The 26,536-nt window shown below is 41.6% G+C and overlaps 1 protein-coding gene, 1 long non-coding RNA gene and 1 pseudogene across 8 annotated transcripts in view; 2 read left to right on the forward strand and 1 right to left on the reverse strand.

Annotated features, from left to right (window-relative positions):
- Nucleotides 1-5,794: 5,794 nt before the first annotated feature.
- On the reverse strand, nucleotides 5,795-15,751 carry LOC144456783 (uncharacterized). Its single transcript, XR_013485877.1, has 3 exons — nucleotides 13,594-15,751; nucleotides 13,400-13,499; nucleotides 5,795-10,803 (listed from the first exon to the last, which is right to left on the reverse strand). It is a non-coding gene; the product is annotated as an uncharacterized LOC144456783 (long non-coding RNA).
- LOC110217093 (ER membrane protein complex subunit 8 pseudogene) lies at nucleotides 12,652-13,351 on the forward strand (annotated as a pseudogene).
- PTH1R (parathyroid hormone 1 receptor) overlaps nucleotides 15,722-26,536 on the forward strand; it is a 71,432-nt gene continuing 60,617 nt past the window's right edge. For 2 of the 7 annotated variants that reach the window (XM_078152442.1, XM_078152443.1), the window contains exon 1: nucleotides 15,722-15,933. In XM_078152442.1, the coding sequence (XP_078008568.1) occupies nucleotides 15,742-15,933 (192 nt within the window). In that variant the 5' untranslated portion in view covers nucleotides 15,722-15,741. Of the gene's footprint in view, nucleotides 15,934-16,903; nucleotides 16,993-19,545; nucleotides 19,591-25,472; nucleotides 25,601-26,536 lie in introns of those variants that run through there. The other 5 variants (XM_078152445.1, XM_078152444.1, XM_020999099.2 and 2 more) reach the window with 5 other exon arrangements.

Genomic DNA, 26,536 nt, shown 5'->3' on the forward strand with positions numbered 1-26,536 from the left:
TTGGAAGACAACCAGGGAAAATGCCTAGAGCCAAGAGATGGAGCATCTTGTTAGTGGAACAGCAAGGAGGCTAGCGTTGCTGGATCAAAGAGTACATGGTGGGGAGTAAGGTGTGAGAAGACTGAAGTGGGGTGTTTCAGGTTATGAAGTGATTTGAACACCAAGAACATTTTGTATTTGATTCTGCAGGCAATAGGGAGCCACTGGAGTTTATTGAATACAGTGGGTGACATGGTCAGCCCAGGGCTTTAGGAGAATCACGTTAGTGACTGAATAGAAGTTGAGCTGGAGTGGGGAGAGACACTTATACTCTAACATCACAGTCCTAGATATGCTTGTAGGAGAGATAAAAATGGTACTAAAGAAAACAAAAATGGGAAAAGCAACCACATTAAACCACGTTTATAAAAAAGATATCCATGCTGGGAGTGACACAGTTGTGAGTGTATGGAAGGGTTGGTATACAAGGTATCTGAAGAATGGTTAGATACTAAAGGCATGGAAAAAATCTTTTTTGTTGTTGAGTTGTGTTCGACCCTTTGTGACCCCATTTGGGGTTTTCATAGCAAAGATACTGAAGTGGCTTGCCACTTCCTTCTCCAGCTCATTTTACAGAAGAGGAAACTAAGGCAAACAGGGATAAGTGATTTGGCCAGGGTCACACAGCTCATTAGTGTCCGAGGCTGGATTTGAACTCAGGTCTTCCTAACTCCAGGCCTGGTGCTTTATCCACTGTGCCACCTAGCTGCCTAACACCATTTGTGAGGGAATGGAAGGGTTGGTATACAAGGTATATGAAGAATGGGAAGACACCAAAGTCATAGGAAAATTCTAGGACCTTATTAATATTGAAAAAAGGCAACTGAGAGGAAATTAAGAATTATTGACCTATATTCCTACTCTCCCATCTATGCAAATTTTATGAGAGTAATCTATATGCAAATAGAGAGCATCCTTAATAAGTATATTAATAAGGAACAAGCAGGCTTCTACAGTCTATATTTTCAAATGGACCACATCTTTATTATTTTATAATTGACTGAAAAATGTAGAAGATATAGGATTCCAATTGACTATGAAAAAGCAATTGATACAATAGAGCAAAATACTGACTTAAAAGCTCTTTTCCAATCCAATAAGTCAAGATTCTTTAAAAAAAAATTATATATGTATCTATGTGTGTGTGTGTGTGTCTGTGTATATCACAATAAAAATAGCCCTGTTCAACAACCCCATAATCATTCATCACAAGTTAAAGTATAAAATAGTAAGGCATATACTCATTAAAGGTGCTCACCACTATAAGGGTGGTAGTCCACTAAGTGCTCCTATTTGTAGATAACATTGCGCTGGTTGCAGCAAGTCCCATACTACTGCAAAGGCACCTGGAAGATAACTTGCCACCACTAAAAAGAATTTTTCCTGACCATCCACACAGGAAAGACTAAGTGGTAAATTACGTTGACTGACCAGATTATGGCATACATTTAAATGGAAAGCTTATAGAGTTTGTTCATCAGTACACCATATTATGGGACAGATAGTAAAAGTAGATAAAGAAATTCTAGGGGAAGAAAAAAAGAAATCCTAGAGAATCAACTAAAAAACTAGTAAAACAATTAACGGCTTCAGCAAAATTGCAGAATATAAAACAAATTTGCATAAATAACTAGCATTTCTATATATTACTAACAAAGCCCAGTAGCAAGAGATAGAGAAATCCCATTTAAAACAACTGCAGGCAATATAAAATACTTGGGAGTCTACCTGCCAAGACAAACCCAGGAATAATATGAACACAATTACAAAACATTTTTCACACAAATAAAGACAGATCTAAATAATTTGAGAAATATTAATTGTTCATGAGCAGGCCAAGCCAATATAATAAAAATTATAATTTTACCTAAATTAATTTACTTATTCAATGCCATACCAAACTACCAAAAAAATTATTTTGTAGAGCTAGAAAAAAATAACAAACTTCATCTAGAAGAACAAAAGGTTAAGAATATAAAGGAAATTAATGGAAAAAATGTGAAGAAAGGTGGCCTAGCCATACTAGATCTCAAATTTATGTTACAAAGTGGTAATCATCAAAGAAATCTGGCATTGGCTAAGAGATAGAGTGCTGGATCAGTGGAATAGATTAGCTACACAAGACACAGTGGTAAATGATCATAATAATCTAGTGTTTGATAAACACAAAGTTCCAAACTTTGGAGACAAAAAAAATCACTATTTGATGAAAATTGCTTAAAAAATTGGAAAGCAGTTTGGCAAAAATTAGGTATAGACCAACATCTCACACAATATGCAATGACAAGGTTAAAATGGGTACATGGTTTAGACATAAAGGGTGAAATCATAAGCAAATTAGGGAAGAATAGAAAGTTTTACCTGTCAGGTCTATGGATAAGGGAAGAATTTATGACCATATAAGAGACAGAGAGGATCACAGGATATAAAATGGACAATTGTGATTATTTAAAAGTTTTTGCACAAACAAAACCAAAGCAGACAAAATTAGAAGGGAAACAGGAAACTGGAAAAAAATACAGCAAATTTCTCTGATAAAGTCCTTATTTCTCAAAAATGTAGAGAACTGAGTCAAATTTATAAAAATATGAGTCATTCCCCAATTGATAAATGGTCCAAGGATATGAACAAGCAGTTTTCAGAAGAAAAAATCAAAGCTATCAATAGCCATATGAAAAATACGCTAAAGTACTATTGATTAGAGAAATGAAAATTAAAACAACTCTGAGGTGCCATCTCACAACCATCAGATTGGCTAACATGACAAAACAGGAAAATGATAAATGTTGGAGAGGATGTGGAAAAATTGGCACACTAATGTACTGTTGGCGGAGTTGTGAACTGATCCAACCATTTTGGAGAGCAATTTGGAACTATGATGAAAGGGCTATAAAACTGTGCCTAACCTTTGACACCGCAATATCACTACTATTTCTGTATCCCAGAGAGATCAAAGAAAACGGAAAAGGATCTATATGTACAAACATATTTATAGGAGCTCTTTTTGTGATAGCAAAGAACTGGAAATTGAGGGAATGCTATCAATTGGGAAATGGCTGAACAAGTTGTGGTATATGAATGTAATGGAATACTATTGTTCTAAAAGAAATAATGAGCAGGTAGATTTCAGAAGAACCTGGAAAGACTTATATGAACTGACACAAAGTGAAGTGAGGAGAACCAGGAGAACATTATACATCATAACAACATTACTGTACAATGATCAGCTGTGAATGGCTTAATTATTCTCAGCAGCACAATGATCTAAGACAATTCCAAAGAGCTCACAATGAAAAATGCTATCCACCTCCAGAGAAAGAACTGATGGAGTTTGAATACAGATCAAAGCATACTTTTAAAAAATTTTTTTAATTTTTAAAAAAAATTTTCATTATTTTTCTTGGGTTCTTTTTTTGTCTTTCACAACATGGCTGATATGTAAATATGGTTTGCATGACTGCATATGTATAACTTATATCAAATTCCTTGCTTTCTCAATGAGGGGAGAAGGAGGAAGAGATTTGGAACTCAAAAAAATTTTTTTTAAAGTTTTAAATTCAAAAATTCAAAATTCAGGGGATGCCCATCAATTAGAGAATGGCTGAATAAGTTGTGATATATGAATGTGATGGAATACTATTGTGTTATAAGAAATGATGAGCAAGATGCTTTCAAAAAACCTGGGAAGACATATAAACTGATACAAAGTGAAATGAAGAGAATCACAAGAACATTATACACAGTAACAGCAATATTGTACTTTGATAAATAATGAATAACTTAGCTATTCTGATCAATACAATGATTCAAGACTAAAGGACTTATGATGAAAATGCTATCCTCCTCCAGAGAAAGAACTGGAGTCTGAATGCAGATTGAAGCACAGTTTTTTCACTTTCTTTATTTTTCTTGTTTTTGTTTTACGACATGGCTAACATGGAAATATGGTTTGCGTGATTTCACATGTGTAATTGGTATCATATTTCTTGCCTTCACAATGAATGGGGGAGGGGTGAATGGTAGAATGAGAATTTGAAACTGAAAATTTTTTTAAAATGAATGTAGAAAAAAATAAACAATAATTTTTAAAAGTAGATAAAGAATTGAGCCTAGAATTGAATAAGAGGAAGATAGATTTCTTCTACAGCATATAGATATAGATATATTTGTGGTTAAGTGACTTACCTAGCTTCACATAGCTAGTGAGGCAGGATTTGAACTCAGATCTTTCAAACTTCAAGTCCGACTTTCTACTCACTATACCACTGCATTGACCCAATCTCTTTAAAATTTTTAAGTTTTTATTGATACTTTTTCTTACATCATCATAGTTATCCCATGTACCACTTACTCAAGTATTCCCGCCCTCTCCTATGACAAATAGTATTTTTTAGAGAGAGAAAAAATCAGCACAACTGATCAATACATTGAAAAAGTATGACAACATATACAATGTATAACACCTATGGACTTCCCACTTCTATGTATGGGTAGATGTCTTCTTGTCTCTCTTCATTTAAGTCCTGCTTCATCTTTATAATTTTGTTACATTTACTTTTGATTTGGGGGGGAGGTGTTATTCTTTCCATTTACATTGGTGTAGTTACTATGTATACTGCTTTCTTCATTCTGCTTACTTCACTCTGCATCAATTCATATAAATCTTTCTCTGTATAAAGCATAAAAATGCTTCTCTGTATGCATCACACATCATTTCTTACAGCATAATAATATTCCATTTCATTCATGTACTACAATTTGTTTCATCATTCCTTACTTGATAGGCATCTACTTTATTTCTAATTCTTAGCTATCACAAAAAGTGCTGCCATAAATATTTTGATGTATATAGGGACTTGTGATTTCTTGATGACTTCCTTAGTGTATAAGCCCAGTAATAGGGTCTCTAGTTAAAAGAGTATGGACATTTTAGTCACTTTGTTTGCATAATTCCAAATTGCTTTCCAAACAGGTTTTACCATTTCATAGTTCCACCAACAATGTATTAGTGTGCCTATCTTTCCACAATACTCCAACATTAACCATTGCTATTTTTTGTCATTTTTGTCAATTTTCAGGGTGTGAGGTAAAACCTCAGGGTTGCTTTATTTTGTATAGAAACATTCTTTCATGTGATTGTGAATACTTTGCAGTTCTTTTTCTGTTTGTTCATATCCTTTGACCATTTAGCTATTGTGGAATGGCTATTAGTCTTATACATATTTATCCATTGTTTATATATCTTGGACACCAAACCCTTATCAGGGAAATTTGATACAAAGATTTTCCCCCCATTCAACCACTTCCCTTCTTATCCTAGCTACTTTAATGTTGTCTATACAGAATCTTTTCAGTTTCAATAATCAAAGTGATTCTATTTTTTTTTTTGTAATTGCCTTTATCTCTTGTTTGGTGAAGAATACACCTCCTACCCCAGCTGTGAGAGGTACATGATCTGTTTCTCTTCTAACATTTTTATAGCATGATCTTTAAAATGACCCTAATCTGTTTGATGATATCTTTTACGTCACTTCAAAGATACCATTCCTTGTACGTAGCATGAGGCAGACTATTTTTGCCCACTGTGTCCCACCATTGCCCCTTGGGAGACTCATAACTTTAACTCTTCAGAGACTGTTATGTTACAGGATATACAGGATTATTGAGTTACAGCCATACAACATCCTGGAAGAATATTTTAATAGTATTTTATTTATTTTCCTAATTACATGTCAAGACAATTTTCAGTGTTCATTTTTACAAGATTTTGAGTTCCAAATTTTTCTCCCTCTCTCCCTCCCTCTCCTTCCCTCTTCTGAAAATGGTAGCCAATTTGATATAGGTTACACATATGCTATCATGTAAAACATATTTCTATATTTGTCACAGTTATGAAAGAAAAAACAGATTAAAAGGAAAAAACACAAAAAAAGCAATAAAGCAAGTGAAAAAATACTTCACTCTGCATTCAGAGTCCATCAGTTCTTTATCTGGATGTGGATACCATCTTACTTCACGAGTCCTTTGTACTTGTCTTGGATCACTGTGTTGCTGAGAAGAGCTGAGTCATTCATAGTTGATCATCACACACTGTTGCTGATACTGTGTACAATGTTTTCCTGGTTCTCCTCATCTCACTTTACATCAGTTTGTACAAGTCTTTTCTTTCCACGTTTTTCTGAAATCTGCTTGTTCATCATTTCTTATTGCATGATAATATTCCATTACATTCATATACCACAACTTATTCAACCATTCCCCAGTTGATGGGCATCCCCTCAATTTCCAATATTTTGACACCATAAAAGGGCTGCTATAAATATTTTTGCACATGTAGGTCCTTTTCCCTTTTTTATGATCTCTTTGGGATACAGACCTAGTAATGGTATTGTTGGATCAAAGGGTATGCACAGTTTGGTTGCAATCTGGGCATAGTTCCAAATTTCTCTCCAGAATGGTTTGATCATTTCATAGTTTCACCAGCAGTGCATTAGTGTCCCAATTTTCCCACATCTTCTCCAACATTTATCATTTTCCTTTTTTGTCATATTAGCCAATCTGATAGGTGTGAGGTTACCTCAGAGTTGTTTTAATTTGCATTTCTCCAATCAAAAGTGATTTAGAGCACTTCTTCATATGCCTATAAATAGCTTTGATTTCTTCATCAGAAAGCTGCCTGTTCTTATCCTTTGACCATTTATCAATTGGGAAATGGCTTATATTCTTATAAATTTGACTCAGTTTTCTATATATTTGGGAAACGAGGCCTTTGTCAGAGACACTTGCTATAAATATTGTTTCCCAGCTTTCTGCTTTCCTTCTAATCTTTGTCGAATTGGTTTTACTTGTTCAAAAGCTTTTTAATGTAATATAATCAAAATTATCTATTTTATATTTCATAATGCTCTCTATCTCTTGTTTAGTCATGAATTCTTCCCTTCTCCATAGAACTGACAGGTAAACTATTCCTTGACTTCTAATTTGCTTATGGTATTACCCTTTATGTCTAAATCATGTACCCATTTTGACCTTATCTTGGTATATGGTGTAAGATATTGGTCTACACCTAGTTTGTGCCCTATTGTTTTCCAGTTTTCTCAGTAGTTTTTGTCAAATAATGAGTTCTTATCCCAAAGGCTGGGGTCTTTGGGCTTATCAAATACTAGGTTACTATGGTCATTTACCACTGTGTCTTGTGTACCTCATCTATTCTACTGATCCACCACTCTATTTCTTAGCAGGTACCAGATAGTTTTGATGATTACTGCTTTATAATACAGTTTTAGATCTGGTATTGCTAGGCCACCTTCCTTTGCATTTTTTTTCACTAATTCCTTCGGTATTCTTGAACTTTTGTTCTTCCAGATGAATTGTGTTTTTTTTTCTGGCTCTATAAAATGATTTTTGGTAGTTTGATTGGTATGGCACTGAATAAGTAAATTAACTTAGATAGAATTGTCATTTTTATTATATTGGTTCAGCCTACCCATGAGCCATTGATATTTTTCCAATTGTTTAAATCTGATTTTATTTGTATGAAAAGTGTTTTATAATTGTGTTCTTGGGTGTGCCTTGGCAGGTAGATGCCCAATTTTATGTTGTTTATAATTATTTTAAGTGGAATTTCTCTTTCTATCTCTTGCTGCTGAACTTTGTTGGTCATATAAAGAAATGCTGATGATCTATGTGGGTGTATCTTATATCCTACAACTTTGCTAAAGTTAATTATTTCAAGTAGTTTTTTAGTTGATTCTTTAGGGTTCTCTAAGTATACCATCATATCATCTGCAAAGAGTGATAGTTTTGTTTCTTCATTACCTATTCTAATTCCTTCTATTTCTTTTTCTTCTCTTATTGCTATGGCTAACATTTCTAGTACTATATTGAATAATAATGGTGATAATGGGCTCCTTACTTCACCCCTGATCTTATTGGAAAGGCTCCTGGAAGAATATTGATGTTTAAAAAAAATGATGGCCCTTTGTTTCAGGGAGCTTACGAAAATTAAAAGCAGTCTTCAGTTTCCCAGATGCAAACCAGTCTGCTCTCTGCTTCCTATTCAATTCTTGGCCCAGTTTATTGTCTATCTACAATATCTGTCAAAATATATGTACTAATGAGCTACATAATTCAATTCACTTCAACAAGCATTTGTGAAGTGCATATATGCCAGACACTAAAGATACAGAAGTAAAACCAAAATAGTCCCTGTTTTCAAGAACCTCACATGTTATTGGAGGGAAACAGCATGCACAGAGAAAAGTTGATACAAAATATATGGAAAATAAAAGCAAAGCAATTTCAGGAGGAAGGAGAGCACTCCTGTGGGAGGGGAGGTGGTCATCCAGGGGAAGCTCCATGTAGGTTATAGACACTGAGCTGAGTCCTGAAAGAGGCTAGAAATTTTAAGAAGCAGCCGTGAAAGGGGAGAGCATTCCCGATCTGGGAAACAGCCCATACAAAGGTATAGAAGTAAAACGTGTAATTCTATGTGCAGGGAACAGTAAATAGGCCTATTTAACTGGAATGTAGAGTATGTGAGGGGAAGTAATGTGAAATCTGCCTGGAAAGATAAGATGGAGTCAGACTATGAAGGTCTCTACGTATCAAAGAGAGGAATTTGTCATCTACAGTAGAGGTGATAGGAAGCCCCTGGAACTTGTGGAGCAAGGAGGTGACAAGCTCAAACTCGAGGAATATCAATTTGACAGCTGGGTAGAGGATGGAGAAGAGAGGGAAAGGTCTTAAGCCAGGCAGAGCAATTAGGTGGAAATAGTGATGGGCCAGTGAGAGGAAGTGAGGGCTTGAACTAGGTTGGTGGAGTTGTCAAAGGAGATAAGGGCACCAACATTACAGATGTTGTGGAGGTGTAATTGACAAGCTAATAACTGATTGGATGTGGGGTGTGAGTGAGAATGAAGAGTTGATAATGACTCTCTTTTTTGAATATAGGTGATTGGAAGGGCCGTGGTATCCTTGACAGAAATAGGAAAGTTAGGAAAAGGGATGAGTTTTGGGCGGAAGATAATGAGTTACTTCTTAGGTTGAAACATTTTGACATAATGTCAGGAGATTTAGAAGAATGTCCCTGTCCTGTATTGTGGATTTATAGGATTTCTAAAAAGGTGAACAGGGTAGGAGGGCATGGATGGATTGCAAATGGTGTCACTGGAGAGAGTACTCACGTCAGTATCACAGACACATTGAAATACTGAAGGGTCAGAGTACTAGGCTGGCAGATCAAGTGAATGTTGTAAAAATAGTCTTCCCAGTTTGTTTTTTTTTTAAACATTGAGCAATGTCTCTCAAGCTCTTCTTGTGAAAAGGACAAGAAAATAGAGACAATAGTGTAGTTTAAAAGGTTCAAAACTTGTTAAATGGCCAGACCCAAAGAGTCACCTTTAGCATCTTGATATCAACTTGAAAGTAAGTTTGTAGTGGAGTGGCTGCCCCCGGTGTCTGTCCCAGATCCCATGCTGTTTCATAGCTTTATCAACAACTTAGATAAAGGCCTAGACAGCATGCTTAATAATTCACACAATTAATTGTGTTTGTGATTGGTGTTGCTGAGTCATTTCAGTTGTGTCCAACTCTTCATGATCCCATTTAGGGTTTTCTTGGTGGAGATACTGGAGTGGCTGCCATTTCCTCCTCCAGTTCATTTTACAGATGAGGAACTGAGGCAGAGTTAAGTGATTTGCCCAGGGTCACACAGCTAGTAAGTGTCTAAGGCTGGATTTGAATTCAGAGAAATCAGTCCTCCTGACTACAGGCCCAGGACTCTATCCACTGTACCACCTAGCTGGCCAATTAATGGTGTAATTAATAATAACACAGAAAGCTGCGAGAGATAGTTAATACATTTGATGAAGAGAACATGGAAACAAAAAATAAATCTCAAAAGGCTAGAACACCAAGCAGAGTTTAAGAAGATGAAACTTAACAAGGACAATTGTAGGTTTTTGCATTCAGTTAAAAAAGCACAACCACAGATATAAGATGAAGAAGGCTTAACTAACTAGTATTTTATCTGAAAAAGATGAGTTGACAGTGTGAAAAGACGAATAAAAACACTATTGGAGTCTACATTGAGAGGCAATGTCCATAATGGGATCTTAGCTTATGTTGAGAGTCACGGTGTCCAGGGCTAAAAGTAAGAGTCTCACTGTACTCTGCTCTGCTCAGCCCACATCTGGAACTTGACGTTCAACGTGGGTCACAGTATTTTCAGAGGGTTACTGATAAGCTGGGGATGCCCAACTCCCTCATGAAGAGTAAGGCAACCAAAATGGTGAATAACTCAAAGATCATGCCATATGAGGACTGGCTGAAAGAAGCGAGGATGTTTAGCCTGGGGAAAAGAAGATTAGAAGAGCCGTTACAGTTTGTGTTCAACTTTCTAAAGGTGGTCATGCAGAAAACTGACTAGACGTGGCCCCAGAGGGTAGAACTGACAGCTAATGGTGGAAGTTGCAAAGAGGCAGATTTAGGTTTGGTGCAAGAAAAAAATACCTAACAATCAGAGCTAGCCAAAAGTTTACTAGATTACCTCAATGGCAGTGAAAATCTCAAACAGAGGTTGAAAAACCACCTGTCAGGTGTGTTATAGAGGAGATCTTTTTTCCAATATAAGTTGGCCTCTCACATAACTTCCAGCTCTGAAATTCTGTGATGCCTCTGTGCCTTTGAATCTTTGCTCTTCTACCTCTTAGATGGATGACCTGGGTCAGAATACTTATCCTCTTCTGGCCTCATTTTCCTTATCTGAAAAGTAAGAAAATTAAATTAGATATTCTCAACCCTAAAATCCTGTGTTCCCTGCCACCATACACACCAAGACCCCAACAATGAAGCAAGTCAAGACCTGGCTTAGATCCCTAAAGTTTCTCTTTGTAGGGGAAGTTTCTCCATCAGAGGAAGCCCACCACCCAGTGTATAATACTTAAGGAGCAGAATGAGTGTCACCCTTTTCATTCCCTCTATAAAAATAATGATCTGTAGACAGTCTCATTCTGACCTATGGGGGCCTTACCTATCTCACCCACCATCACCATTCCCCAAGTCACTTATAATCCCCTTCTCTAACTCTTTTCTGTGTCTCTTGATGTGAGGCCATCAGACCTTCACCCATGGCCAGCCTCCACTATAGGTAGAAAAAAGCTCTACTTGCTCCAAACATGGGCCCAGAATCTTAGTGTTTCCTAAAATATGGGCACGATATTCTAGATAGCTAGATTCAGAGCTAGAAGGCACTGGCAGGCCATCTAGCCAAACTCATACCAGAACAGGAATCTCACCTACAATATTCCCCCAAGAAGTGGTGATCCAGCCTCCACTAGAAGACCTGCAGTGGTATGATGTTCATTACTTCCCAAAGGCATCCCATTCACCTCTTGGACAGTTCTGATTATTTAGAAGTTATTTCTCATATAAAGCCTAAATCTTTCTCTCTGCAACTCCCACCCAATGCTACTTTTAGGGACAAGCAGAACAAATATAACCCCTTCAGCACATGGCAACCCCTTCGAAATATAATAATAACTAGTATTTATACATCATGTGATCCTCACAACAACCCTGGGAGGCATTATTATCTCCATGTTACAGATAAGAAAACTGAGACAGAAGATAAATGACTTGCCCAGGGTCACATAGCTAGGAAGTATCTGAGGACAGATTTGAATTCAGGTCTTCATGACTCCAAGTTCAGCGGTCCATCCACTGTGCTACCTAGCTGCTTTGAAGTCTTGGGGCAAGCTAGGTGGCAAAGTAGATAGAGCTCCAGCCTTGGAATCAGGAGAACCTGAGTTCACATCCGGCCTCAGACACCTAACACTTACTAGCTGTGTGACCCTGAGCAAGTCACTTAACCCTGATTGCCTCACCAAAAAACAAAATAAAAAAAAATAGTTGAAGTCTTCAAATACTTCTAAGTCTTCACATCTCCAAGCTAAACATTCAATGGCTCTCCATATGTCCTAGCGTCCAGTCCCCTCTCCATCCTAGTCAACCTAAGTTTAATTTAATTCAACAAACATTTAATAAGAGCTTACTGTGTGCTAGGTGTCTAGAAGAGAAAAGTAAAAGGCAGATGGTGGTAGTAACCCATGGCTGGGGGTTGGCAAATCATGAGCCCTGGCAGGACAAGAAGGTAGAGCTGGTAGTCCAGGGGCCCTTCTATAAGGGTAGAAGATAATATATAGTTGAACCAGTTAACTATAGGGTCAAGACTACAAAAGGAGGCAAGTTAAGCTAGAGCAGGGGTGATGGACTAATACAGAAGGAAAAGATAGAATGATTAGAGGTCATGGTGAGGACGAAGGAGAGGTTTAGGAGGAATTGAGGCAGAAAGCAAGATGGAAGTTGGTAGGAGGTTGTGATCAGAGAGAGGAATCTCAGAGTTCTACGTCACAGAAGTGACGTCACTGTTAGTAATGGGGAGATCAAGCATCCCTGTCTGTGGCTGAGGTGGAATGAAGCTACAGTTCATAGGAGGAATTTAATGAATTTGGAGGCCAGGGTGTTTGAGGGGACATCAGTACGCACACTGAAGTCCCTTCTAAGGGCAAAAGCTAAGGACGGGGACCAGCCAGGCAGCTGAACCATCCGTCTATGCTGAGAGGCCGCAGATGCCATAGGGGCCGAGCCACGCTGACCATCCAAGCCTACTGCAAGATGGTGCCGCACGGGACCAAGTACCCCCACTGTGCCGTCAACGGGCTTCAGTTAGCTGAGAAGCAGAAGCCTCACAAGAATTGGCCATCAGACAGGCAGTCTGAACCCACACTGGACTCTCCTTGTGGACTGCATCCCCCTCTTCCACGGCACCCTGGCACTGGCCCCCTGCTGGAGGTGGCCCTCACCTTGATTGATTCATGGTGCAAAGATAATATCTGTGATTGCTAGTTATTACCAAGCTAATGAATGTGTAAAGGATGCCAGTTCAAACCAGGTTGCTGAGAAGGTAGCTTCCAGAATTGCAAAGGGTTTCAATGACACCATACTCATCATGGTAGACAACACGAAGTTTACAATGGAATGCACAGCACCCACGATTTATGTGTATGAGCATCATGAAAACACATGGCGGTGCAGAGATCCATGCTATGACTATTGTGAAGACTGACCAGAAGCCCAGAGGATCTCCACATCTCTCTTGGACAGCAGGTCCTATGAAACCCTTGTGGATTTTGATAACCACATGGACAACATTGGAAATAATTGGACAAATCCAGAGAACAATAAAGCTGTTCTACACCTATGTTATGGAGGGATTCCACTGACTGATTTATGGGCGTTTCCACTACACTGAAGAGGAAAAAAGAAATATTTTTAAATATAAATAGAAAATATCTCATACCTTGTGTGGAAAGGTAGCAGTTTTAAGAAATGGCATGTGGCTCAAAAGAGGCACTGTGTCTAAGTGGTCATCTTTTTAAAGGAGAGATGGGTGAAGTAAACTGCAAAGAAGAGGAGGGTGGCTTAGTGATGGGAGCATGAGGGAAAGAACAGAAGTAACAGTTAAAAAAAAAAGCAAGGAGTATGTCTACTCACCTTCTTGGGTCAATGTGTTAGGGATTATTAAAAAAAAGGCACACCAATATTTCCAAAGTTGGCCAGGGATAGTGTCTTCTGGACCATCAGGTTTCCATGAGTGCAAAAACATGTGAAAAGAAGAATCCTAAAGTCACAGGAAATTTGTTTATGATGGAATGGAGTTCAAGAGAGTGCAATCAATCAACATTTATTATTAAGTACCTGCTATGTAACAAGAACTGTTCTAAGCACTGGGGATACAAAAAGTCTCTGCCTTCAAGAAGTTTACAATCTAATGGAGGAAACAATATACAAAGCAAGCAGCTATATATATAGGATAAATAGGAAATAATTTTTCAAAAAAAAAAGCCCTGGAATAAGAAGGTGTTAGAGGAAGGCTTCCTGTAGAAGGTAGAATTTTAGTTGGTACTTAAAAGGAAACCAGGGAGGTCAGTAGTCAGAGCCAAGAAGGGAGACCATTTCAAGCATGAGGGATAGCTAGGAAAATGCCAAAAGATGGAGTGTTTTGTTTGTGGAACAACTAGAACTAAGAGTTTGGTTTGGGGAGTAAAGTGTAAGAAGATTAGAAAAGTAGGAGATGCAGTGGGGGAGAAGGCAAGGCTCAGGAGGGTTGAACTGAGTTTAATGGGGAGTGGAAGGAGAAGGAAGGTTTTTATTTAGGCAGCTGGTGACTAGGAATCACAATAATTAGGGGAGGAAAAGGATGGAATTTGCTAGCTACAGGCCTACAAATACCAGTTCACCAGGCTCTCACGCTCAGGGGTACCATGATAAAAGAAAACATCAAGGAAAGAGGGAAACCAGTAGGGCATCCTAGTCACCAAGTACCTGCTAATGGACTTTCCAGGGACCTGACTGAGTTTACCCCAAAAGAAGAACATACAACTTGGTTCCTTCTCTTTGGTGGTTCGCAGGCTCTGGTGAGTTCCAGGAAAGCTTCTTGGAAGAGATCCCACCTGGGCTGAGCTTCCCCAGGACACTCTCCAGTTTGTCAATGTCCTTCCAAAAAATGTGGCCTTCAGAACTGAACACAATATTCTAAATAGGATTTGACTGGAGTATTGGACAGCAGGATCATCACCTCCCTTGTTCTGTATACTATATTTCTATTAATGCATGCTCAGATGAATTTAGCATCTCTGGCCGCCTGCCATGATGCACTGTGAACTCATATCGAGCACGCTTACCCCAGAAACCCCAGATCTTTTCAGATAAATTGTTATCTTGTCACTCCTCCCCCATCCTATACTTGTGTAATTAATTTATTAAACCCAAGCATAAGAATTTACATTTACCCCATTAAATTTTTATCCATTGTTCCAACCTTTCAGATCTCTTTGGATCCTGGTTCTGTTGTCCAACATATTTGCTATCATTACTGAGTCTGATAAGCCTGACATCTCTGTCTTTATCCCAGTCATTGATAACAATGTTGAACAAAACACAAAATAAGAATATAAAGTATGTGATAGCACCGAGGCAGAGGTACGGGGAGAGAGACAAATCCACTGGCAGAAAAACAGACAAATATAGAGTGTGAGAAAGGCAGAGCAAGAGAGAGGAACGCAGAGAGACAAAAAGAATTGGACCCACACACAGAGAAACAGAGAGTCCATTCCTGTTAAACCTGAAAGAATTAAGGGAGAAAAAGGCAGACAGGGAGGGACAGGGACAGAGAGGAACAGAAAGACAAGGTGATACAGAAACAGAAGGAACAGACAAAGGAAGAGGGGTGAGGGGGAGAGGAGAGAAAAGAGAGAAACAGACACAGAGACAGAGACAGAGACAGAGAGGAAGGAGGAGGAGGAAAAAGAAACATAGGAACAAAGGAAGAGCAGGAGAGTTGGGGACACAGAAAAACAGAGACAAAGGCAAAAAGAAATAGAGGTAAGGAGACAGAGACAGGAGAGACATATGGACAGAGAGAGACAGGGCCAGAATGACAGAGACTGATAGAGAATCCCATAGCTAGGTCCTGAAGGGAGGAAAAGAATGCATTAGGCACTGTGCCAGCCTGACCTTTGCCCTGGTGCTACACCAGTGGTCAGGGGAGCAAAGTTCCCCAGCAGATATGGTGCTTCACAAAAAATTAATTAAAATTGTTGTGTTTTTTTAAAAGCTCTGACTCAGACTTTCTTCTCCTCCATGCCCTCCTGTCCCCCCCTCCCCTTTTTCCTCCTCCCTGCCCATCCCCATCCTCCTCCTCTCCTCCTCGGCAGGACCAGGTGCCTCAGAGGCTGCTGCTTATCGTTAACTCCTGGTGCCCCCCAATCTGGGCACAGCCATCCTGTTGGTAGTCCAGGGGCCAGCCCACTGAGCTGGCACATCAGCTTGTGGGTGAGTCTGGGGAGTTGGGATCTATTTAAGCCTTGGGTGTTGTTGAGAAAGTCATAGGCAGAGGGCCCCTGGCCAGGCTTTCTGGGGCCAGGGCCCAATGTCCCAAGGGAGATTATTTCTCCTTTCTTCTGGCATGGCTAGAATAAGACAAAAGGGATGGATAGGGGTCATCCTATGGAAATGTCTTGGTTTGTCTGTGAGCACGTGGAGCTAGGAGGGTAACTCTATATTTCAAAATCAATGTGAACAGTCCACTTTATTGCCTGTTGTGTGGGGACTGTCTAGTGTTTGTTGGGTGGACGTTATTAAATTTGGTGCTTTGAATTCTTCACTTGGAATAATTACACGCAGTTTCAAAAGATCCAGGGTCTCATTGAGAATTGACTGTCATGTTTCAGGGAAGGTGGGTTTAACCTTGAGCTGGAGATGGGGCAGAAATGATGGGAATTTGGAAAACTGAATAGTGCAAAGAGGCCTAGGTTCAAGTCTCGGCTCTGCCACTGACTCTCTGTATACATTATGCCTCTCTAGGCCTCAGTTTCCTTCTCTGTAAAAGGAAAGGGTTGACTAGATAATCTTCTATGCCCCTTCCAGCTCTAGCTCATCCCTTCCTCTCTGTCCCTTTCTCTCCTGTTTTCACCTTCAAGTGAGACTCAGAGTATGGTCTGTGTGTGTCCTATGTAGGGAAGGGCTCACCTCTGTCCTAGGTGCCTGACGGAGCTTCAGAGGGGGCAGGGGAGAGGGGAGGAGGGGTGTGAGCTTCGATCCCTCCTCCACCCCCAAACCACCCCCCCTCACTCCTCACTCAGCAAATACCATCCTTCCCAGGAATATGAGGCATGTGACTAGGGTTTAGGGCTCATTCTATAATTGGGGTCAGGGCTCAGTCTGTGTCCAGGATTAAGGCTCAGTCTGTAATCAGGGTTAGGGTTCAATCTGGGACTGGATTAGGGACCAGTCTGTGACCAGGGTCAGAGCCTTCCAGAATGAGGGAATCAAACTTTCCCCCTCCAGGAAGGGGCGGAGGAGTGAAATCCCTGGAGAAAAGAGGACGGGCAGGTGAGCAGCTTGGGTCGGTGGGCACACAACTGCAGAGTCCAGTGAGCAAAGGCAGTGGTTTTCCTGTTTGCTACTCACGCTGGGTCCTGGCTCAGGGCAGCCCTGTGTACCTTGGCTGGTGCCTTACACACAGGGGCTGAGGATGCTGGAGCCAGCAAAGGGGAAGAGCCAAACTCTCTACCTCCGCTCCGTTCTCCCATACTGGCTCTAAGCCAGTAGCCCCGGCCTCCCTTGGCCTCCATTCTTTAATCCCAAAAGCCTTGGCTATGAGTGTTAGAAGGAGGAGGGAGTGGGGGGAGGGGGGGAGGGGAGGGGACAATTTACTCTCAGTGGTAGACAGAGCAATTCAATCCCATTCCATTAAAAATTCAATTCAGTGAAAAATATAAATCCATTCAATTCAATTTAACTCAAGGGCCTCAGCCCAGGGACACATGGTCATGCTTATAATGGTTACCCAAAGACAGATCTTTCAGGATCATCGGGCCCATTAATGGACAGAGACTTCTATCTATTGAGTACCCACCTTTCCTCAGTGTACCATTTCTTTCAGGAGTTCCCTGCCTAAAAAACCTGTCAGGGCACCTGGCTCCAGTCCTAATTTCCTAATTCTAGCAGTTACCAGCTGTGTGACCTTAAGCAAATAATTGCCTCGAGCTCAGTTTCCCCATCTGTAAAAGGGGGATAATTGCATCCTTTACGTGGTTGTTGTGAGGAAAGTGTGTTCCTTAGAACCTTATAGAAATGTGGACTGCAGTTATTATTATTATTACTGCCCCCTTCCCTTCTCAGAAACTGACCTGCCTTGCATTTCATCCCCTCCGGGCTCTGTACTTGCCTAATTTGGTTAACTAATTCCTGCTAATGGATCTGTGGGTGCTAACAGGTTAATGTATCACTTCCAAGGTAAAATAATTGCATCTTTACGGGGACGTTGGGGTAAGGGGTGGGAGAGAAGAGTCCGCCTCAAGCAAAAGCAATAAATAGCTAATGATGGAATTTCAGTACGGAAATGGAAGGTGGGGGGTGGAGAGGCGGGTTTGGTTTTTTTCCAGTGGACAGACCCTCATGACAAAAATAGAATTTTTGAACCCACATTAGAACTTTTGAACAGGAAGGACCTTGGATCATCCCCTCAGCCAGCTTCTTGTTTTACAAGGAAAATAACTGAGACCCTGAGGGGGAATTCAATTTGTCAAACATTTATTAGGCACTTCTAAAGGTCAAGTCACTCTGTCTGCTGGGTATACAAAGCCAAGACAGAAACAGAAAGGTCACAGTCCCTGTCCTCAAGGTGATAACATTCTACTTTGGGGTGCAACCCATACACAGGAAAGAAGGCAAGGTAAATGCAGAAGGAAGCTGGCAGCAGGTAGAATTTGGAAGAAGTGCCTCCTCACCCCTGAGCTGAATCTTGAAGCAAGAGGGCTCTGAGAGTCAGAGACAGGAGGGGAGCATGTTCTTTGTCTCAAGTGGGAAATGTGTGAAAGAACACTCAGAGAAAAGTTCACTAGGATCATGGATGGAGATCTGTAAAGCCTTAGAGGTCACTTAGCCTAAGCTCGCTTGTTTCACAGCAAAGGAGGCCCAAAGAGGCTGAGAAACTTATTTGTCCAATGTCACACGAGTAGTAACAATTAGGATTTAAACCCAGGTCTTTAGAGTCTAAACTCAGCACTCATTCTACTGTCCCAACAAAGCGATGTGACCAAAATTTTCAAGCAGGACATATGTAGCTAATTGTATTCATAATCATTGATTATCATACTGGTAACCCACATTTCTACAATCCACTTTCCTCACAGTACCTCTGGGAGGGAAGAAATCCAATATGATCATCCCCATTTAACAGAAGAGGAAATTGAGGGAGAAGGGGAATGATTTGCTTGAAATCCTATAATTGGAAAGTATCCTGGCACTTCCACTAACTGTGCCGACTCTAGCCAGCTAGAGACGTCCTGAATTCAAGACTGCATTTCTCTAGGGACTTCATCCACCAAGTCTTGCACAGAGTCTGCCTGGATAAGCCCATGTGCCCCTCGGACCATATTTTGCCTTTCTTTGTGCTTCCGGGTTTAGCAACGTACCTGGTACACAGTAGGCACTTAATAAATGTTGACTAACTGACTCACTCTGACCAGAGATTAACTAAGCAAAGTCCTCAACTCTAGAGAGTTATTTGGAACTGGGACAAGCCTTGGCAGGGACCTTCTTCTCTAGGGTCCCGTTGAATGTCTGGCTATATTTGCTTAACCCTCAAGTATTTATATATTCGTAGACAGAAGCCTGCCTGTTTCCAAATCCAGCCAGGGCTTCCAGGTTTTAGGGCTAAGAAACAGGCTGACTATAGGTCATATTTTACTCCACTTGCTGATTCCTCCATTCTCCAAGTTTTCTCCTCCCCTCGATAAAAGGACTAACAAGGTCCTGTATATTTTCCCTTCCCACCCCCACCCCACCCCCACGCACAGTCACTGCAAGAGAATCATAAGGCAGAATATGCATGCTGAATGGGACCTTAGAAGTCATCAGTCCAAAACCTTTACTTTGCAGATGAGGAGACTGAAGACCAGAGAGGGGAAAAAATGAACTGCCCGGGTATGTAATGAGTTCACTATTACTGAACTTCTTCAAATAGAGACTAGATGAGAATTTGCCAGGAGTGTTATAAAGGGGATTCCTGGCTAGGTACGAGTTGAACTAAATACCCACTGAGGTTCCTTCCCATTCAAAAATCTTAATAAATGGAGTTCTCTCTGGAGTCTGCTCACCTTGACCCTCCCTCCAGCTCCATTCTCTCTGTCTCAAACACCCCAGTGCCCCTGTCCCAAGGTCCAAGTTGGTCAGAGCCCCCAAACCAGACCCTAACTCAGGGCAGCAACTAACTTTCCTCCCAGGTCACAAGATGGTATGTTGTGAGCATGTGGTCAGAGCACCAGAACAGAAATAGAGAACCAGAGAGAAAGAATAAAGAAATCATAGGTCAAATTCATAAATTGACCATATGTCTACAGATCAAGTTATCTCAAGAAGAGAAAACAGTGTTCCCTTTCTCTAGCATGAGCCTGAGCCCTAGTCATCCACTGGCAACTAATTCTGCTCACAGACAGAAACCTAATACCAGTCACAGGCTGAGGTCTAACCCAGGTCATTGACTGACCCTTGGCCCTGATAACTAGCTGATCCCTAACCTTAAGTCATTGGCTAAACCCTAACTCTGGTCACAGACCCACTTTTTAGCTCCTCTCACCTTTTTAGCCTTCTCTTGTCACCTTGATAATCTATCCTGCATACTCTATCATTTGAGCCTCTCAAATCAAAGTCCTCCTCCAGGCAGCCTTCCTCCATCACTCCAAGCCATGTGATTTTTTTCTCTAATCATTCTGCAATTCTTCTCAGAATCTTTACAGCAATTATTATCAGTAATGTGTCTGAGCTTTTAATTCCTCACTGTTACACTGTCCTCTAATTGTTTCATAAAATCATAAACTCTCAGAGCTGGAAGGGACCTCAAGGGACCAGCAAGATTAACATCTGCTGAAACAGGAACCCTTCTACAACATCTTTGACCAATGACCATACAAGTTCTACTTCTCCATTTCAGGACAGCTATAATTTGTAGGAAATTTGACCTGACACTCCTTGCACAGCACCTTGAATGAAGTAGGCACTTAATAAATGTTTGTGAAATTGAACTTTCTTGAGCCAAAATCTATTTCTCTGCCATTTCTATCATTATTCCTGGTTCTTACTTCTGGAACCCAGCAGACTAAGTCTCTTTATATGACAAGCCTTCAGATATTTTAAATTTGTGGTCTCCCCTTGCAGTCTTTTTTTTTAAGTTAAACATCCCCAATTCCTTCACATGCTTATCATGTGGAATGGCCTCTATGCCCTTTGACATTCCAGTCACCCTCTGGAGGATTCATTTCAGCCTGTCTCACACCATCCCACTCCCGTTTTTCAAGTTATCCTTCCTAGCCTCATGTCATCTACACATTGTAATGGACTTGCCATCCATGTCTTTATCCAGTGCTTCTTTCTTAATTGGTGTAGGTATTTCGTCCGTTGATACAGAACACCACCCTTCCTCACCTCAATAAATGGCCACGGTTGGAAAAAAAATCATCCTCTCTTGGGCAACCTTCCGTCAATGAATCTCTCTGTTGAATGACAGCCAGCCTTTGAGCTGTCATTAAAGCCTTTCCAGCTTGGTAGAGAACATGACAGAGTTGGAACCTTTCCAACATTTCCTTCAGGGACTCAGGGTCATCTCTGCGCCATGATTACACATCAGAGGAGGACTCAGGTGAATGATTTTCATCCAAGACATCGACCAAAACATTTAACAAAGCAAAACCAATGACAGCCTTGGAGTGGATTATGACATACCTCTCTCCAAGTTGACATTGATCCAAAAAAACCCAATAGCTTGGGGATACAAAATGTTCTACCAGCTGTGTATCTACTCAATTGTACTACAACTCATCTAGCATTTCTTCACCTCATCCAATATATTATGAGAGACGTGGCAAAATTCTTGGTTAAGATCTATATAAATTCTCTATGAAATTCTTCCAATCTACCACTCTAGTAACTTCATGTAAAAAAAAAAATGAGTCTGGCACGACTTGCTTGCTCTTGCTGAACCTATGCTGGTTTCTAGTGATCCCTTTTTTCTTTTCTAAGTGTTCAAAATAATTTGCTTAATAATTCCTTCTAGAATTTTATTGGGGATCAAGGTTAAATCACAGGCATATAGTTTTCAGAATCTATTTCCTCATCCCCATTCTTCTTCTGTAAAAAAATCAAGATAACATTTACCTACCTATAGTCTTCTGAGACTTCTCCATGATTTTTCAGGTATTATTAACAACAGTTTCAGAATCACATTTTAAAATTTTTCAGCACCATCCTTCGGGTATAATTCTTCTGGATCTGGGCATTTAACTCACAGGATTACAGAATTTGACAGTTAGGGACCCCAGAGGCTACCTTGCCCAACTGGTCCCTGAATGCAAAACACTTCTACAACATCACCAACAAATGGTCATACAACCTCCATTTAAAAACCTCCAGGAATTCCCTAACTCCCAAGGCAGCCATTTTACTTTTAAAAAGTTCTAATTGGCAAACTCCAGTTTTTCAATGCCCTTCTTAAAATATGGTGCCAATATTCTAGGTATGGTCTAGGATAGGAGAACTATCATCTTGTATACCAGTCTTCTCAGTGCAGCTTGTAGTAGCATTAGCATTTTTGCTACCATGTCACACTCACATTGAACTTACAATCCCCCTCCAAATTCAGATCTTTTCCAAATGTGTACTGGGTCCCCCTATTGTGGCCTCCCTCATAGCTGCACTCAGCTACATGCTATTATCAGAGTAGTCACCTATTCAAATTCATAGCTTGGAGTTCCCATAAATTTACTTCTTTATATCAAACCAAGCCAGATGATACAGGAATTCAAAATAAAAGACAGCTTATGAAACAATATAAGGAAATAAGAAATTAAATCAGCTATTAAACCCTTTTGACATTCACTACACAATGACTGTTACCCCTATCTATCTCCCAGGAGTGCTAGTTGACGTATCATTAGTTCCCATCTCCCAAACACAAGAGAAGAAGGACATAAAAGTTCATTCAGAGAAAGTTTCCAAAGTGGAAGTCTTAAGAATGATAACTATTCTGAATGGCATCTAAAAGACAATGTAAAAGTCACTGTTGATTTATTTCAGTGCAGCAACTACTACTATCTAGGGTGAGATGCAAAGAACAAGGAAGTGGCAGGTCCAGTTGGGAGAGATAATGAATCTGTTAGATTACAAAATCACAGAATATTAGAGCCAGAAGAGACTTTAGATTCAATTTCCACTTAATGCCCCCACTTTATAGATAATGAAATTGAGACTCATAGAGAGCAAAGGACTTGCCCAAGATCACACAGGTAGAAAAATAAACCAACACTCAAATCCAGGTCTTCTGATTTCAGTTCAGTGAACTTTCCATTGTATACAACACCACCCAACACCTATTTTGTTTCTCTTATCTCTATCAAGGAAAATAATCTTCAGACTGAAAATGAGCAAATAAAAATGGCTCAGGGGGATTTGGACTCTAAAGTGAAATGGATTCTTTCACCCAGTACTTTCACTATTTTCCTTTAAGTGGCCACTGAAAGTATTGGGGGAAAGAGTCCATTTCACTTTAGAGTCCATGATGGCCATATTCCTCAGAGAGGAAAATGGAAACTCTATCATCCCTAGGGAATGGGCCTTTACTGTGCTCTTGATCAGCTATGTCCTGATAAAATATTGGTATTTCTCTCTTCCAAACCCCTCTGTGAAATTCATCTCATCCATTTCCACTTAACCAATGGTAGCACAAGACCGTATACTGGACCACTCCCCCATTTCTATAACTGAGTCAGAACCCATTTCCTCCAGTAAGCTTTCATGGTATGGACTGGGGTAGTCAGGAAAGGCCTCTTAAAGAAGGTACTAGGCCATCTCCAGTCATCCTGATCTATATCTAGCCCCTGGACCCAGACGGCTCCAGAGGATAAAGTGAGGTTGGTGACTTCGAACAGTTCTCCCTCACTGAAATCCAGTTCCCTCACATTTCATCGCATCTCCTCCCTGATGTCATAGTCCTCTTTTAGAACAAGCAGCAGCAGCATCCCTCTCACTAGTCATATATCCTTTCCTTTTGAAAGGATATGTCTTTCCATCTGAAAGGTTCCCTGAGCCCCTACATCCCTCAAAGAGCCCATCTCTGGTCCTTCATCCTATGTGTAATACAAAGAGCCTCCAGCTAAGAATCAGAAGACCTGGGTTCTAGTTCCAGTTCTCTTATTAACTAGATATATGACCCTAGGCAAGTCATTTCCTCTCTCTAGGCTTCAGTTTCCTAGTTCTTAAATGAATGGGGAGGAAGGGAGGAATGGCAGGAGATTCCACTAGCTCACCTCAAAGCCAGCTCTAGAGGTTTCAAATTCTCCCCTTTCCTTTCTCACCTTGTAACCCAAGACTAGAATCTTATTATCCCTGTCTTTACCCAAAAAATCCACAGGAGGCCTCCCCTCCTCTGGATCTTTCCTCTTTTTCTAACTACCAGAGGTATCTCAGTGAAGGGAAGTGAGGAAAGAGGGCTTTCAAATAAAGAGCTGGGCTCCCTGCCCTCAAGAACCCAGCCCTCCAATTTCCTGCCTTTTCAATGCTTTGTGTCTGAGGACCTAGACTGAAAAAGAAGGGAGGGGAGTTGCTATAGATCTACCTGCCTCTCAGATCTCACAGCCCCTCTACCTATATAAGCTACCCAAGGTGGGCTTGAGAGAGAGAAGAAGATAAAGGAAAGCAAGGAGAAGAGAGACAAGGAAGAGGGAAAGAAAGATTTCAAAGTGAGAAGAAAGAAAAGAGTAAAGGGATGCAGAAAGGGCAGAACAGGAAAAAAGAGAAGAGAGATATAAATAGAAAAGAGGAGAGAGAGAGAGAGAGAGAGAGAGAGAGAGAGAGAGAGAGAGAGAGAGAGAGAGACAGAGAGAGAGGGAGAGAGAGAGAGAGAGAGGTTTCTGGCTTTACCAGGAAACCTTGCTCCGGCCCTGGAAAGAGGGGCCTTTTCATGAAGGAACTGAAGGCACCTATTCAGACGCTGAGGGGCTGTTGCAATTAGAAGGGGGAAAAAAATTAACCCAATAGCAATTTCATGGGAAAAAAAATAATAAAGTGGGTCGTCGGGAGCCCCCACCTTTCGGAGTGAACTGGGAAAGGACCAAAGGATAGAGTGGTGAAGGGACTGATGGACACACTAAGGACCACAGAGGGGCAGCCCCATTCTCTAGGGCCACGTAGACCCTGGAATGGGGGCATAATCCCTCTGTGTTCTGCCTAAATTTCCCTTCCCCAGCCATCCTCTTCTCAAGAACCCAAAACCTGAAGTGGGGGGCGTGGGGTGGGGGAAAAGAAAGAAAAAAAATCAACTCCCTCTCCCCAAAGCCAATTCCCCGGGCCACCAGGGGATATGAATGAACCGGTCCAGCGGGAATGTTGGAACAAATGCCCTGGATTCCATCAGCATCCAGCACACACAAACTGTGGAAAGGACTCACGGTCTGGGTTCGGAGGTTATTGGGGTGGGGGTGGGGGGCTCATGGCGTCCCCCTCCCTGCCCTATAACCTGGACTTCAGGACTCCTCCCCCAATTCATCCCTCCTCTCCCCTTCGTCCTCCTCCTCCCCCTCCCCTCCCTGTAAACACTGTCAGTGTAGTGTTCCGGGCCGGAGTAGCTGGGTAGCGAAGAAGGGAACCAGAGGAAAAGACAGCGAGAAAGGGACAGAGAAAGAGCGAGGCAGGAAAAACAGACGTGGAAACAGAATTAGGGAGAGAGACAGCCTGGAAAGAGAGAAAGGAGGCCGAGGACCAGAGGAGTGGGGTGGACGAGGTGGGGAGGAGCAGGAGGAGGGCGGGGGCAGGGAGGGGGAGTAGGAAGGGGCCCCGGCGCCTGATGAAGTCCCCCCGGGATCGCGGACGGGGCGCTGTCCTCGGGGGGCCGTCGGGGGGTCCCCGACATCCATGGCAAAGTGGGGCCAGAGGCTACCGTCTCAGAGTAAGTGTTAGTGTGTGTATTTGTGTGGAGTGTGCATGTAATGTGAGGGTGGAGTGGATGTGCTGGGAGCTCGGAGTTAGGACAGATGGGGAGCCGAGCAGGCCGGGGGTCCTGTACCTTTCCCTTCCTATGACGCCGTCTTGGGGCAGCCTGCTAGGGTAGCAGCCCCAGGGCCCAGAGCCCGCCCTCCTCCCTCTCCGCTTCGGGGCTTTTTTGGAAACTTGCAAATATTTTCGGGGGATGGGGGTGGGGGCGAGACAGAGCGAAGAGGGAGAAGGACATCAGAACCAGAGACTGAAAGAAAAAGAGACAGAGGTGGAGGCAGAGACTGAGAAGAGACAGATGGAGAGAGCAACTACAGAAAGAGAAAGGGAGAGGGGAGGTAAGGAGAGACAGACACTGAGAGAGACCCAAACGGAGGGGAGGGGGACGCCTGGAGGAAGGCAGAGAAAGTCGGAGAAAAAAGATCTAGGGAGACTGAGAGGGAAACAGACTGAAAGGGAGCCCGAGAGACCGGCAGACTCAGGCGGAAGAAAAAAGAAAGACAGAGACTGAGTTGGACAGGCAGACAGTGCGAGGGGGCTGGGGGAAGGAGGGGAAGCAGATCCTGGGCCCAAAGACTGAAAATGAGGGAATGAGAGGGAAGCCGCCGGGCCGGCGGGCCAGGCCCGGGAAGGGAGGGAAGGGAGGGAAAAGAGGGAAGGGATGGGAGGAGAAGGGGCCGGGGCTGGGGACGGGAGCTGGCGGCCGCCAGCCTCCGACTACTGTAGGTTTGAGTGTTGTTGCAAAGTTAAACAAGACTTTCTCCCCCCACGACCAGGCGCTGTTTAAATTGCAGAAAAACGCTACCCCACAACCCCCATCCTTCCCCTCCCCTTCACTGTCTCCTTCGCCGCTCTCCTTCCCCCGTTCCCTAGAAACCTGGAAAAGATAAAA

Source organism: Phascolarctos cinereus, unplaced genomic scaffold (assembly GCF_003287225.1).
Source record: "Phascolarctos cinereus isolate Bilbo 61053 unplaced genomic scaffold, phaCin_HiC Scaffold_4;HRSCAF=312, whole genome shotgun sequence".
Lineage (NCBI taxonomy): Eukaryota > Metazoa > Chordata > Mammalia > Diprotodontia > Phascolarctidae > Phascolarctos > Phascolarctos cinereus.